The sequence below is a fragment of the Melanotaenia boesemani genome, chromosome 2, assembly GCF_017639745.1.
Source record: "Melanotaenia boesemani isolate fMelBoe1 chromosome 2, fMelBoe1.pri, whole genome shotgun sequence".
Classification (NCBI taxonomy): Eukaryota; Metazoa; Chordata; class Actinopteri; order Atheriniformes; family Melanotaeniidae; genus Melanotaenia; species Melanotaenia boesemani.
The window spans coordinates 37,132,367-37,149,069 of NC_055683.1; the positions used below are offsets into that span (position 1 = coordinate 37,132,367).

The 16,703-nt window shown below is 40.7% G+C and overlaps 1 protein-coding gene across 1 annotated transcript; it reads left to right on the forward strand.

The window, feature by feature from the left end:
• Positions 1 to 670: 670 nt before the first annotated feature.
• Positions 671 to 14,279, forward strand: LOC121629782 (zinc finger protein 2 homolog). The gene is made up of 2 exons (XM_041969575.1): positions 671 to 988; positions 11,964 to 14,279. Exons 1-2 carry the CDS (start codon positions 793 to 795, stop codon positions 13,841 to 13,843), a joined length of 2,076 nt encoding a protein of 691 aa, XP_041825509.1. The 5' UTR covers positions 671 to 792; the 3' UTR covers positions 13,844 to 14,279.
• The last annotated feature ends 2,424 nt before the right edge of the window (positions 14,280 to 16,703 follow it).

The window sequence follows — 16,703 nt, forward strand, 5'->3', positions numbered from 1 at the left end:
ACTTTGGATAAAAGTGCTATATAAGTACAGACCATTTACCACAGCCTACCTGAGTATTGTTGCTGACCATGTCCATCCCTCTATGACCACAGTGTAGCATCTTCTGGTGGCTACTTTCAGCTTGTTCAGGTTATTTTGACAGAATTTCCTGTAGTGAGCCATATGATTGAACATAAAAATATATACGGTTAGGAAAGGATTTCTTATTGGATTGTAAATTTGCATGTTTTGCAAAGATTTTTCTTTGGGGTTTTTAGATGAGTTTGAGTTTTTAAGATACAAAAAAAATCCTGTTTACATTCTGAATAGCAGGCAAATCTTCTTTAGAATTTCATTTTGTTTTTGCATTTTCTTTTCTTTTTTTTTAAATCTGCCAACTAAATATTGCAGATCTGCAAATATAGGGATATTTTTTATACCTCCATTCGGTAGAGGGCAGGAAATGACATCCTCAAAGTGAGATTTAACATCCGGGACGGGTCACACACCTAGAAAGTTTGATCAATAAACGTTTATATGTATGTGTTTTAAACCTGACCTAAGTTTATTTAATAGTAGAAGAAACATTGCAAGCGCCACATAGCATTATATAAGCATCAATTGCTTATTCTATTAGCCGATGATTTCACTGTAGGAGAAAAACGAGACATGGATATTAAGCTTTTATTTTGAAGGTTAGCCTACCCGGAAGTATGTAAACAAGTTTAAGTGCCGTTTAATTTTTCGAAGCTAAAACAGTGTGTAAAAACCAGAGACCACCGTGTCTTCAGAAGAACTCAGTCCGCGCGCATCATGTCCGGCATGCAGCTGCTCAGAGTGCTCGTCAACGAGCGTCTGTCCGCCGCCGCGGAGGAGATCTTCGAGGCGCTGAAGAAGACCATATCGGGGTACGAAGAGGAGATCCAGGCGTCCAGACAGGAGATCCGCCGGCAACGCAGATTGCTGCAGAAAGTGTCCGAGGAAGAAATAAAGTCCGGCGGTCACTCAGGTATGGAGCTGTCGTTTTTTTCACTATATCTGGAGAACGGTGTGGCTCCGACTATTTCCTGAATTGCTATCATGAGGAATCTTATGTTTCAGAACATATTTACATGCTGCGCCACTTTATTTAGTGTTCAGTTGAATATAAATAAAGTTAAATCATAAACAAGCTGATAAACAAACCCAAAGTCCCCTCCTCCCCCCATGTTAACATAACTTGTATTAGCCAAGGGCTTCTGGTACCTGGCAAATGGGAAGATTAAAATAAAAGTAAACAAATGAACTATTTTCTAATTTTCATAAATCCATTTTGAGATGTGCCACAATGTAACTTGAACTCCTTAATTAATTAAACACGTGTTCTATTTTATGTTAACACTCCTATAAAGTTATTTTTATAGTTTGTTGCAGCACAGTTGCAAGCTTAAAGGTGCATCGTGTAACAAAATCAAAGGTCAATGACATAAAAATTTAATATATCCTTAAAACTGTGTTTCTGTTTGTATTTAATCACTGTACTGAAATAACTTTTTTTAAAATGAGCCATTTATATCTACTTCTTGGACCCGTGGATCCACATAAATGGCAGCTGCCACAATTTCTACTACGGTGTCTCTGAATGGACAAACAACTCTGTGTATGAAGCTTTAAAACTGCACTAGTAGCTTTGTTAGGAGCTAGAGCATCATTTGGGCTAAGTTTACCTTAAAAGCACCATAGAACTCCTGTGGATGTTCTATCAGTCTGTGGTGGCTAGTACGCTTTTTTATGCTGTTGTCTGCTGGTGGGGTAACATGACAAAAAGGTGTGCTAACAGGCTGGAAAAACTCATCAGGCGGGCGGGCTCTGTGGTTGGCATGAAGCTGGACTCCCTGGTGACAGTGGCAGAGAGGAGAACACTTAAAAAAAACTACTGGCTATTGTGAATGATGCCAGTCACCCTCTGCACACTGTCATCAGTGCACAGAGAAGTCTGACCAGTAACAGGCTGCTCCTCCCCAAGAGTAGGACCAACCGGCTCAGAGACTCCTTTGTCCCCCGAGCCATCAAACTGTACAACTCTGCATTAGGCAGGAGGGGGAGAAGGAGGGGGGAGAGGGAGGTGTGCAGTCCGCCTGATACAACACATGCACAATAACCCATACAAACAGTTGCTATAACTTATACGTGCAATAGTGAACTGGGAATCTGTACCACCTCTACTGTGTGCAATGCTTGTTTATATTGTTTTATTTAACTTATCTTATTGTTATTTATTGCATTCTATTTGTGCTTTTCTTGCACCTTGTTGCCTCTATTTCGCTTTGAACCTGTATATATTGTGTCTTGTGCTTGTCCTGCTTTACTGTTGGTGTTGTATTGCTGCTGGTACCCAAATTTCCCTGAGGACTCTCCAAAGGGATTAATAAAGTATTTCTATTCTATTCTATTCTATTCTAGAAGAAGACTGTACACACGTACATAATTTTGGTTCTTACCTGTAGTGCAGTCATCGCTGCACCTGAGACCATTGGATCCACAGATAAAAACATCTTTATGTGTGGAAGAATTCTGGTCACTGATGGCCACCATACATTCACAACTGTGCAATGTCTATCTTTACCACTAGATGTCAGTAATTCTTACACATTGTACCTTTTTAATGTAGGATGAAAAAAGTTTCCCACATTGTTACAGTTACTATTTTCTTGGGTCTTTTTGACAAAACATTGGGCATTTTCTAAATAAGTTGGCATATTAGATAAGATTATAGTCCTTTAGAGTCTTCCTCAGGCCCCATTTACACCACAATGCTGAGACAGTAAAGCAAACGTTTTGTGTTCTGGCCTCTCGTTTCCCACGGTAACAGAATTACTGTGGAAATGCAAAGATTTGACAGCGACCTCCAGGGTGAACTTTTCTCACAATGTAGGGCGAATCCAGTCAGTGTGAACTGGAAGTTGAATCTTTTGGCAACAATGACGTGTTTCACGTCATCCTGCACTTGCGCACTCAGCTCAAGAATAACAATGGTGGACCTCCGTGTCATGTTTGTGCTGCTGCATCTTTTTAATTTATTTGGTCTGTTGAAGCTAAACCTGTTTCTGGTAGAGTATTTATGCTGTCAGCGAAGACGCAGAGGTTACATGCAGCAGATAACTAGTGGTCGACATCTAACACATCTGTTTAGAGCTGCACAATTAATCGGATTTTGATCTTAATCACGATTTTGGTGGCCACAATTAAATGAACCTGATCGTCAATGATATTTACATTCAAAATGCGAGCTCTGCTGCTTGCCTCTGATCACACACATTCTCAACCAGTAGTCTGCCAACCACCAGGGGGAGACGCAAGGCCAAAGCGCCATTAAGTTGCCTAAAGAACAAGGGCGTACACCTTTTACAATCAGCAGCTAGTTGTGTTGCCAACTGAGTGACTTTGTCGCTATTTTAGCGAGTTTTCAATCGCCCCTAGAGACTTATTTTCAAGAAAGCAACTAGCGACAAATCTAGCGACTTTTTCCGGTGATATTGGAGACTTTTGGAGACTGACGTGAAAGAGCGTATAGTTTATTCTTCAATGAGGACTGGGTGCCGCACCGACCCCTCCCCAGTCCAAAGCACTCAGAAGAGGCTTGTTTCTCACGCAGCAGAGCTGCATTCAGAGCAGGAGATGATCGCCTCCGTTTCATGACCAGGCTGAAAATGAAACGTACAAAGCTGCTGCTGGATGATCCCGCACATGCTTACCGTCAGATATTAGTGTTTATTAATGAAGAGTGTGGACATAAATATTTAAAAAGTTAAGTGTTGTGACATGTTGCACTTAATAAAATTAAACTTAAAAAAAAAAACAAATATTGACTGAAGAATTTTATTTTATTATTTTTTTGCTGTTTTATAAACATTTTTATGTTGTCTTTTCATCAATTTTTGCCTTTCTCACGACATTCCTCTCCATAGTAGCATCCATTACATCTATACTAGTGATGGGATGTTCGGCTCTTTTCAGAGACGCTCCAGATTGGCTCTTAATTTAGCATCTTTTGTAGCCCCATAATTTACATTAACTTCTCAAACATGAATGGTAAATGTATTTTTTTGCATTATTTATAATCTATTCTAGTGTTGGGCGATATGGAAAAAATCATATATCACGATATGGATTATTTTATATCACAATAACGATATATATCACGATATACTACAATAAAGTATGTTTTCAGTTATTCTCTGAAAAGTTTGACAAAAATTTCATTGCTTACTTTTCTCCAGCTTTATTTTGAAGTGACATTTAACTGTACTGTCACAAATGAGAAACATACATTTTAGTGCAGCAATATAAATGTATCAAATGAAAACAGCTGTGGTTGAGGTACAGTAGCCTTCACATTTTTTTCAAAATCATACAGTTATTTAAACTTAACTGTCAAAATAAACACTATTTTTAAAGTGCACAACAGTTTCAAGTTTCTGAGGAGAAAAACACATTTTTGCACAAAAGTTCAGCTATAAAAAAAACAAATGATTTTTCAGCTTTCTGAAATCTGTAACCTTGTAGTGCAAAGTTTGCAAGCAATATAAAGTGTATAAAGTAAACATCGGTTTGAACAGAACTCTGTTTAAGGCATTAACCATGAATAAAAGTGCAAACATAAAAGGCTACTTTGTAGAAGTAGAAGAGTTTCTGTCAAATTTATAGGTTGAGTGCAAGGAAGACAAGTTGGTCAACTGTGTTTGGCTTAAGACATGACCTCTTACATGTGATGATGTTCCCACTCGCACTGAAGGCCCTTTCAGATGAAGAACTAGTAGCAGGAATGCACAAGTACTTTTTGGCGAGCCTGGCCACCAATGGGAAGGTCATCTCATGCTGCTTCCACCATTCCAGTGGGTCGGTCTCTGAGTCAGGCCCAGGTGCCTGAAGATACATGGAGAGCTCCAGTTCAATGGATGCTCTGCTTGGCTGGGAGTGGATGGTGGCTTGACCTGCCTTTTTGAAGTAGCTACCTAAACTTTTCTTTGTCTTCTTTGTGGGATGGGTAAGCTCTGGATCATCTTCAGCAGCTGGGGGTGAACTGGAGGCTGCTGCTGTTTGTGCACTTTCTGGTGCCACGGCCACCATGACCACCAGCTCTGCTGCAGCTCTCATCTTTATGAACTCCACCCTCTCTTCCTTCATGTAGGCCGTCTTAAACCGTGGGTCAACAAGTGTTGCCATGTCTAGGAGGTTGTCGGTGGTATGGTCATCATACTTTTCATTGAGGTAATTGAGGATACCCTCTTTGACTGCTTTTGTGAGCTCTGTGTCCCCATCCTTCTGGCTGAGGATTTCGTTGTTGAAGAGGTGCAGTACTGGCTTCAAAAAAGATATGCTGACATACCTCTCCCCCGACAAAGCGCCAATAAACTCGAACAGTGGACCCAGTGCCTTGTTCAAGGACTCTAGCAATGCCATGTCTTGCCAGCTTGGCACCAGATGTCTTGCCTAAGTCAAATAGCAAAAAAAATAGGTTAATTTCATGAGGAGGTGAATCTAGGCTGCAAACATAATCAGAATCCACAATGAAAAGAATCAATGTGCATTGTCCAGTGGCCATATCTCACCTTCTTGTCTGCAAGGAGGACCTGTGATAGAGCTTTCTCCTGCTCTAGGAACCTCGCAATCTGCCGCGAGCCCCATCTTGTCGGGGTTTCAGTGATGAGCTGATGGGGAGGCAAGCCCAGCACTGCTTGCGCCTTGGCCAAGTCTCGTTTTCTCTTCCATGAGTTGGAGAAGGCACTCACCACCTTTTTACACACTCCAACAGCTCGTTCTACAGCCTGCTTTGTAGATGCTGGTGTGAGAGCTTTTAGAGCATTCTCTGTTGAAATAAAACAAAAAGTATGTAATGTAATAACATATTTTGAGAGCAATTTAAATTTTTATCATTATGCATCACTTAAATGATTTATGGATTGATTTAATAATTAGATACTGGGGGCAGCTAGTATCACAATTTTTTCTTTACCATGACAGGCAAAATAATAAATAAAATAGAGAGAATAACTTGTAAAATAATGTTTTGTACATAGGCTGATCAAACACAACACAGGATAACCAACCAAATTTCAATTCACTAATATTTTTGTTGCTACTATAATATTCCCATTGCAATATTGCACTAAGCCATTTTTAGATTGATTTACACTTACCAATGGCTAGCTGTAGACGGTGACCAAAGCATTGTAACCGTTCCCACTCATTCAGTTCCACTGCAGAAATGTTGTTAGTAGCGTTATCTGTGGTGACACAGACAAGGTGGCATTCTTGCAATCCCCATGACTCCAGTGTATCTCTCAGACCTAGATAGATGAATACTTAATAAGGGGTCACTCTGAATTACTACAGCAGACAGAACAATATAATAAAACAGTAATATATAATTATTTTACTAATGTGCATATATACATATATTATATGCACCTTAGTAAAATAATTATAAATAGAATAAATATGTAGCAATGGCAGACTCATACCTTGGGCTAACATGACTCCCGTGTGGTCTTCTGGAAAGTACGAAGTCTGTAAACAGCGAGCACAGAGGGTCCAGTCTTTGCTGATGAAATGGATGGTTACGCTCATGTAGGGCTGTGTAGCTCTGCTGGTCCACAGGTCAGTAGTCAAGGCATAATGCGCCACACTGCAAACATCCTTCTCTACTTTGGCCCGGCATTCGTCATATAAGCGAGGCAACTCGACTTTACTGAAGTGCTTACGACCGGGCATAACGTACCTCGGATCAAGGACTTTGATGAGGTCTCGAAAGCTGTCCTTCTCAACTATATATACGGGAGCCATGCCTTTACAGATGTAACGCGAGATGGCACATGTGATTTGTTTATGGCGCTGGGACGCCTTCTCATATGGCGTACCTTGTGCGAAAGACTGCTTTATCTTCGGCTGGCTATAGTTTTTCTTTTCGAAACTTGCCCCCGCTGTTCCACTTGGTTTAGCTCGGATTTTTTGGATTGTCATGTATTCTTTTTCGTGGACCTTCTTAAGGTGATAGAAGAGGTTTGTTGTGTTGGCATCGGGCGCAGGAATAGTCTTTTGGCATAGTTTGCATATGGCCGTCTTCTGATCCGTGTCGGACTTCTTGAACCCAAAATGTAACCAAATCACAGACGTACCCCCTCTTTTGGGTAAAAGTGCTTCTTGTTGGGCTGCCTGCGTAGCTGTCTCTATCTGCGACTCCGGGCATGAAACATCAACCTGTTCCGCGTCCATCGTTCAGCACTCATGATTAACGTAAAGCATTTTGCTTTGTGAGAATCAAAGAACGTAAAGCAGCGTCATGTCGCAAAACCACCAGATGGAGTCTCTTTTTTATTCTTCTTTATTTTCACTTATATAAACTTAGAGTATGCATAGTGACAAGACAACGTTAATAAAATTGTCGCAGCCTATTTAATGATATATTTGTTGTAATAATTGATAAAATTAGGTTAGAAACGATAGAAACGATAGAAGAGAAATGGCACGATAGACACTTTTCTATCATCCCCACGATATGTATCGTCATATCGCCCAGCACTAATCTATTCTAATTTAAAGTTTAATTTTTCAATAAAATTTTTTTATGTACATAGTTTATAATTGGTGCAATAAAAGTACATGTTTTTCCAAACACGGTGAATGATTGTGATTACAATATTCATCAAAATAATTGTGATTATTATTTTGGTCATAATCATGCAGCCCTACTTCTGTTGTTGTGTTGGGTTTTGACATCTTATGAGGATGGTGCACACCTGGGTGTGTCATTGCAAAGTTTCACTGCCCACTAGGGGCTTGGCATGCGCACTGCATCGTTTCTGGTCCTCTTTGCATTTTCTCCTGCATGGGCAGTTTCTGTGTGTCAAAGGCAAATTTATTTGTATAGCACATTTCATGTACAAGACAATTCAAAGTGCTTTCCATAAATCATTACAGCAGGATGCAGAAACCAATACAAGTGCATTAAAAAATAAAAACATAAATAATGATTAAAAGAAATGCAATTAATGAAATAAAAGCAGAAGGAATATGCTAAAATAAAATAGATAAAATGCAAGAAATAAAGTTAAATCAAATCAAATCAAATCAAATTTTATTTATAAAGCGCTTTTCATGCAAAGGCATGAATTAAAACATGATTCCAGCTTAAAAGAACCAGATGTAGATTTTGACTTCTAAATCAAAACTAGTGAAATGCAGCAGAGAACAGGTGGGTCTTTAACCTGGATTTAAATAAACTGAGTGTTTCAGCTGATCTGAGGCTTTCTGGGAGTTTGTTCCAGACATGTGGAGCATAGAAGCTGAATGCAGCTTCTCCATGTCTGGTTCTGACTCTGGGAACCGATAAGAAACTGGAACCAGATGAACTGAGGCTTCTGGCAGGTTCATACAGGGTCAAGAGGTCACTGATGTATTTTGGTCCTAAACCATTCAGAGCTTTATAGACCAGCAGAAGAACTTAAAAATCTATTCTCTGACGAACAGGCAGCCACTGTAAAGACCTCAGAGCTGGACTGATGTGGTCCACTTTCTTGGTCTTAGTGAGGACTCGAGCAGCAGAGTTCTTAATAAGCTGCAGGTGTCTAATTGATTTTTTAGGTAGAACCTGTAAAAACACTGTTACAATAATCAAGCCGACTAAAGTGCAATCAGGTGTCGTGTGCAAACATTGTGTAAACAGGTCCTCAGACCACTTCCTCACACACAGTTTGTTTGGGGGTTGTGTTGCCACTACAGGAATGTAAAAAGGGATCGATTGCACCATGTTGTTATTTGAACAAGCCAGCGGGGACAGACCACATGCAGAAGATCACATGAAGCAGCATTCTCTGGGGGGAGGAGCAGGATGGGATGTAAACAGAAATCAGGTAGTTTGGCGTCATGCTGACTGCTAGTAACTTCATGTCTGTTTAGAGTAATACTTTAATACTGATGTGTCCGGGACCGCACTAACAGTGGTTCATATTTATTTGTTTTACCTGAGTTATTGTTATGTTTGACCTAGGGCTGGGCGATATACGATTTTTTCATATCACAATATTTATTTTCATTTTAGGCGATATCGATATATATCACGATATAAAACTCAAATCACTATTTGTCAAATTTAAATAATCTGTTGCTCATAACTGAGATGTGAAATCATCAAAAGTGAGAGGATTGTTTTGATTTAAATATTTATTTCCTACAATAGGTACAGCATGACAGATGTACTGAAGGAACCTAATGCAACTGTTTAAAATAACTTAAAAAAAAGGTACATATTACAAACTAAAAGTCAAGGCAGAAGCTTTCAAGCTTCAAAAGAGAACAATAACAAAACAGACCACTAAAGTGTTTGGTCTACTCCATTTAAAAACAAATATTAATTCTAAAAAATAGATTAACGTTTTCAAGTTCGAAAGGAGAACAGACATAAAATGGACAAGCATTTGTCAATATCAAATGAATAAGATAGAAATTAAAATTAAATTCTCAGAATCTTTCCTTGTCCTTATATACAGAAGTCTGTTGGGTTGTTTTTTTTAAATACAAAATAAAAGAAAATAAAATAAAGATTTGTTGAAACCCTTAGTGCAAATTAAAGCAGCCTCCAAAGACAATTAAATAAAATGCAACAATCTGATGCTCTAAGGCAATAAATTAGAGAAAATAAAAATCTAGACTTTGTGGGAACATGCTTTCTGCACAGTTTACAGTGCACGCTACTCTGTTTTTTGTCAGACTTTAAATAACCGAAATACCTCCACACTACCGAACTTTTTGGGCCCTTCCTTTCAACAATTTCTTCGGCATTTGAACGTTGATCCTTGTCCTTTTCAGTGACCTCGTCATCCATGGTTGACGGTTCTCCAGACGAACCACTCATTTTTTTCGGCTGCCGCGTCGGCTAGTCGGCTACTGCAGCTCAAACTACACACGTGCTGCTAGCTGTGTCCCAATTCAGGGTCTGCACACTTCGAAGTGCGCAGACCCTGAATTGGGACACACCTACCTACTTAGCTTCGCCTGTGCTGTACGTCAACCTAACCTGACCGACTATGTTCCCGGAGTGATTGGTTCCACATGGTGCTTAATTCAGATTCAGCTCTATCGCGATAGTCTCATATTACTATTGAGAAAAAGTTATTTCGCAATACATATCGTTATCGTTTTATTGCCCAGCCCTAGTTTGACCTTTGCTTGGTATCGTCACTAATTTCCTGAATCAGTTTGATTCACAGCAGCTTATTTCAATTTGATAAAATCTGATTTATTGATTCATTTACAGCTACTTTTCTTGAATATTAAAGACATTCTTAGATAACTATTTTTATAAAACAAGGTCCATTTACGTGACGATCATGATCAGTTATCTGGGAGTAATCAGATTACTGTTATAATCTGGTCTGACACATTGTTGTAGGTTGTGTGACCAGAGTGGCAGAAAGATGGCAGTAGGCAGAGGTCTTCCAAAAATGGCAAGAATTTATTGTCCAAGGTGCATGTTTTAACAAAATATAAGTGGAAACAGCAAAGAAACATAATGTAACTCAACAGTTAACTTAAACATAACTGAAATCTAATAAACCAAACTTAAACTAGCCATGCACCCTGCTGCATCATCATGGTCCCCCCCCACTGACTAAAGGCCAGCCTTATATAGGCTTGAGTTCTATCCCCAAAATGGCTTCCCTGGGTTCCTCTCACTTAACAGGTGAGTCTGTTCATTCAACCTAAATACAACATACAATTTAAATTACCAAATCCCAGTCAACTTAAATAAACAGACACAATTGGTAATAAATTAATCCTGGTACCACCCACAGAACTAGGTAATAGAAAAATCAAACAATTCCTGTAACAAAACATAATCAATCTCCCCCCCATACTTAAACCCTTCCAGTGACATCATCAAATCAGGGCAAACCCAATAAATGCAGGAAGTGATGTACTTTTCCCTCCTTTTGCCCCTGGAACACATGGTAAGTATGGTGAGTAACATTCAAATGACATTTAACAAACAAAACTGTTTTAACCAAATAAACAGAACTAAAGATATTAAACGGCGAACTGACTCCCGCTTCAACAGACGAAACAGAGGCAAATGGTGTGAACTCACCCACTTTGTCACACACATCAACATGCACTTCTGAAATACCACAACAATACAGTGTTTCCTGTAGTATCAACACCAGGCCTATAAGTGGCACTGCAGCGCTGCTATGGGGGTATTTCTTAATCTGTAATCAAGAGCGTAATTGTTTAATTTGAGAGCAAGACTTATTGTTTTCATGCTCAAATATAATATTGCTCTCTCTCAAAACTCTGCTCTCACACTCAGATAGTCCCTTCTTGGTTTCAAAGATATTCTTTCTTTCAAGACTCTGTTCCTCTACTCAAGTTTAGGGTTACGGGTTCAAATCTCCTGTTCTCAGGATCGATCTTTTTCCATCACATTCAGACACATCCTCTGCGCTCTTTAAACTTCTGCTCTTGGATATTTGTTCCTCTCTGTTGGGTTGCTGAATGAGCTGTCTGTCAAACATCCTCCAGCCAATAGAACACTAGATAAGTGATGACCGAGCAAATCTTCACAATATTATAACCCGTATAAGACCAGGGAAGCTTTTCTCCTTGCTCTGCTGATTCCATCACTTCCTGTTGCCATCAACAAACGAGTGTTCTTCTCATTTACCGGCAGGTAATACCAGAAGTAGCATACACAGACCGGAAGGGATGCATTAAACGGAACGTTTATTTTTATTTGTTCTTTCTTGGTAAACGAAGCATTAATTACTAAAATTTTAATCTATCAAATAATTTGATTATAAGTTTCTGCCCTAATGTCGACATGATTAAATACTGCAATGTGATTGGCTGGTTAGATATGTGTTTAACAGGAAGTTGAACAGGTAGATGTTTTGTCTCTTTCTTGCAGTTAGCCGTATCCTGACTGATAATTCTGTTTTGTCTTGCAGAGCAACCCCAGCTGACCTTGTCCGTCTGGGAAGAGGAGTTCATCGCTGATCAGGAGCTGGAATTAAGCTCCAGTCTGGATCAGGATCAGACCAGCACAAGCCAGAAGAAAGAGCGGGCTCCAGATGTTATCATCATTCCTCAGTATGCAAAGAACAACCTTGGCCGTTTTCAGTCCAGCTGTGAAGATGCTGATGGAGGAGATCCTCTACCGAGCATGTCTGCTGAGCAGGACCAGGGTGAGGATGGTGAAGATGGCCTCAGAGCCAACGATGATGATGAATGGAGAGCCAGCTCTGAATCTCATAGCGACAGCGACGGCAGTCACAAGACGAAGGAGGAGAAGAAAAAGAAGAAAAGGAGGTCCCGTTTAAAACTGACCCTGAACAAGAAGAAGTCTCGCATCTGTTGCAAAGTCTGCGGTAAAGGTTTCCATGCCAACGTCTCTCTGATCAACCACATGGAAGTTCACCCCAAAGACGTCTGTGGTGTGTGTGGGGAGCGCTTCGACAGCGAGGCAGCCTTTGAGGCTCACATGAAAACGCACGTGAAGGCGGGGGTTTGCAGCGTTTGCGGGAAATGTTTTGGAGGGTCCAGGTCTTTGGAGATCCACATGAGGATCCACACGGGGGAGAAGCCATTCCAGTGCAGCGTGTGCGGGAAGTCCTTCAACTGCCGACACAACATGACGCGACACGTCAGGATCCACACCGGCGAGAAGCCGTTTACCTGCACCGTGTGCAGAAAATCCTACAGCGACCTCTCAGCCCTGAAACGCCACCTGGTGGTCCACGTCAACTTGCCCGACAGCGGAACAGATAAAACATCCGAAATGGAAAATGACAACAACAGTGAGAATATATCAACAAAGATTTTTAATAAGTCCTACGTCACCTGCGAGGTGTGCGGTGAGATGTTTCACTCCACCGTTTCTTTGGTGAATCACACTAAAGGTCACGCCACAGACATCTGCGGCGTCTGCGGGACACGCTTCGACTCGGAGGAAAACCTGAACGCTCACCTGAAAATGCACGAGAATGGGAAGGGGTGCGATGTGTGCGGGAAGTGTTTCGACAGTCGGAGAAGCCTGGAGATGCATGCCAGGATCCACACGGGGGAGAAGCCGTACCAGTGCAACGTCTGCGGCAAGTGCTTCAACATCCGACACAACATGTTGCGACACCTCAGGATCCACACCGGCGAGAAGCCGTTCTCCTGCATCGTGTGCGAAAAGTCTTTCAGCGACCTCTCCGCCCTAAAACGCCATGTAACGATCCACGGCAACAAGCCTGACAACGACATGGCAACAACATCCAGAGCGGGAAATGGCAACGGTAACAAGAAGACTTTAAAGAAGACTTTGTCGATGAAAAAATCCCAAGTCATCTGCGAGGTGTGTGGCCACATGTTCCACTCCACCATTTCCCTGGTGAATCACGCCAAACGTCACGCCACGGACGTCTGTGGCGTCTGCGGGATTCGCTTCCACTCAGAGGAAAACCTGAAAGCTCACCTGAAAACGCACAAGAAGGGAAAGGTGTGCGACGTGTGCGGGAAGTGTTTCGACAGCCAGAAAAGCCTGGAGTTGCACTCGAGGATCCACACCGGGGAGAAGCTGTACCAGTGCAACGTCTGCGGGAAGTGCTTCAACATCCAGCATAACATGATGCGACACCTCAGGATCCACACCGGCGAGAAGCCATACCAGTGCAGCATCTGTAAACGTGGCTTCAGCGACCAGACAGCGCTGAAGCGGCACGGCTCAGTGCACATCGCGGTGAAGCCGTACCGCTGTGAGGTGTGCGGTAAGAGCTTCTACAGGAAGACGTACATGATGCTGCACATGAAGAGCCACGCCTCTACGAAGAGCAAACTTGAGTGAAAATGTTGGTGTGAAGCACAATGATGGATCTTTTTGTCCTGCTAAAGTGTGTAATCAGATTACTTCTGGTCAGAAATGATCACTACAGATATCTAAAGCCTCATTCTGCTTAGAACATGTCGGCTTTGTTGGTTGATTTTCAGGCCACGTCCACATGAAAGTGAATTGATTGGTAGAGCCAAGTCGCTGAAGCCATGCTGGCCAATCAGAGGGCAGAAAAACTACAGCTTCCAGCCAATCCAAAGCGCGGAAAAGCAGAGTATTTCATTTTATGTAGCGGTCTGCTCAATAACTCAACTAACTTTATATGTACATGTAAAAAGTCCTGCTAGTTGCCATGGAAACAGCTAAGTTAGCAGGGCATATTGTGATGCGGCACACTAGTGATGTCTGTTTTTCTCTCCACACAATCTTCATTCTTAAAGTTTCCAGTGCCCCAACGACTGCAGCTGTTTGAGGATGAAAGACACAAAAAATATTCAATTTGTCTAAATACTTGTGTACATGACCTGAGATAAATAAAGTTTTTTATTAATCTAACACAAGATATGTCATTCTACATCTTATGTAGGTTCTGTTCCATTAGAAATAAAATGTGTGTTGGGATTTGTAAATCATTGCAATCTGGATTTATTTACGTTTTCTGCAGCATTCCAACTTTTTTTTTTTAACTTAAAATGTCTCCTTACCTTTTAAATTGATTTAACTCTACTTCTGCCTCATTTATCATTTTGGGATGTGTCAATCTGTCATCCGGCGTTGCCTCTCTTCCTCCCACACCTGCAGACATAACGATGGTCTGAACTAAACAGCTGTGGAGTTTAAAAGCTCATTTAGGTTCTCTTTGCCTACGTAAATAGGCCAAACGTCACTGCCCTCATACTCCCATGCATCCCTCACGTTAGAATGGTTGTTAGCCAATACATCCACCAGACTGCAGAGTTCACCTCCAACGGTAAACATGATGACAGTGGAGGAGATCATGATGTTAATTCTCAGAGACATAAAAGGAGGCGGTGCAGTAGATGGTGGTGATCTGTGTGTGAAAGAAAAACTTTGACTCATGATGTGTCACATTTAGTGAATTTGCAGAGGAAAAAAATTTGTGTCATCAGTTAATGTGGTGAAATGAGTCAGAAGCAGTGATGTGCGGTGAAGTTTATGGTTGGTGAGGCACTGATTTACAATTGAGAAACTAAAATTTTTAGTTAAGAACTAAAAATGTTGAATGCTGATAAAGTCGCTAGATTTGTCGCTAGTTGCTTTAAAAAAACAAAAGGTCGCTAAGTTGGCAACACTCACACTGTTGGTGTGTAAGTGTGCCCCCTTGAGGTGAGGCAGAGTACTGTTTGCCTCACCTGCTGACTTCTCTGACTTTCACATTACACAGACTATAGAGAATCATGGTGTATAACAAATATTTCTGTAAAGTTGATATTGGTGATATGCTGAGGAACAGAAAACAGCACGTGTCATGCAACCCAGTTTGTATTGGATGACACAGTCAGAGCTGAGGCACAGCTCGCCCGTGCCTCCACCGGGGTTTCTACAAAGGATTTGATCGGGATATACTCAAATTTGGCAATTTAAAAAAAAAAAAAAAAATTTGGCAATTTTTACTTAATAAACTGTCAAAAATGTGTTAGTCATACTGAAAATGCATTTTTATCACATATCAGTGGAAAATATTAATATTTATTGTATATTTTTTTCTTTATCATGACAGGTGAGGCGCTACCTCCCCTGATCACACGTCACTGGTCAGAAGTGATTTCATGTTCTGTTTCCATTTGATTAATTATGTGGCCGAATTTCCCAGAAGCTCTTAATATTACCCACGTTGATGAAATACAAAGACGGGATGACTGAAGAGGGAAAAGAAAATCATGAAGTTGTACAAACTTCACTGCATGAACAAAGATCCAGGTTAAACACAGACAGTCTACAAGACATTGTGTTTAGAGCCATGCTGCCTGGGGAAGATGCATCATCATCATCATCAACTGAAAACTGAGTTCAGCATCATCAAGCCTCATTTTGATTGATTGAATGAGAAAGTATCCAAAATGTCCACCTGGACATCTCCTGTAGAGGTGATGACCCCCATTTGTCCTGGTCCTTACCTGATGTCAACCTCAGATCATCATGATGGAGGAAATCTGCTGCTTTTATCCTCTAGCTCATCTTTCTGTTTCACTGGACCAGAACCAAAATTCCTGCTTCATCTTGTCCAATCAGATTGTTGGTTCATCACTGATTGTATCTTTTCCATCCAATCATCATGCTCCATTCTCTTTAGCTTCACTTGAGCCTGGTTTCCTTCTGTTTAGCTGTTAGTTTATGTCCTTTTGTTTTTTGTTTCTTTTCTTGGACATCTTCTATTTTCCGTCATTACTTTGCGCTTTCTGAAGCACTGACGTCTTCGGTCAGCCTGTATGTTTCCTTCTTAACAACTTCATATTTCATTGATTGACTGGGACAAACAAAATCTTCTTATCCACTCTGAGCTCAATCACACGGAGCCCATCTGGTGACAAATGTTATCCCATGGACTTAATGCGGCCGTGTAAGGGAATGAGATAATTGTGGCTATGCGTTAGTTTAGAACATTAATGGAAAATTATTGTTTAATTTGATTCTATTGAATGTTGGGATAAATTATAGATTTGCAATCAAGCTTACTGGGTTCAACTAGCTGAATTTTAAAAAAAAATCAAAATATTGTCCCAAGGAAATGGAAAAAAAGCCAAGCAAATATTTCCATTGCTTTTTCCTGGTTAGAACAGGAGCTCAGGGTTAAACTAAGTGATTTAAATGTTTATATAAATAAATGGATCCTATTAAATTACAGTGGAAGCCA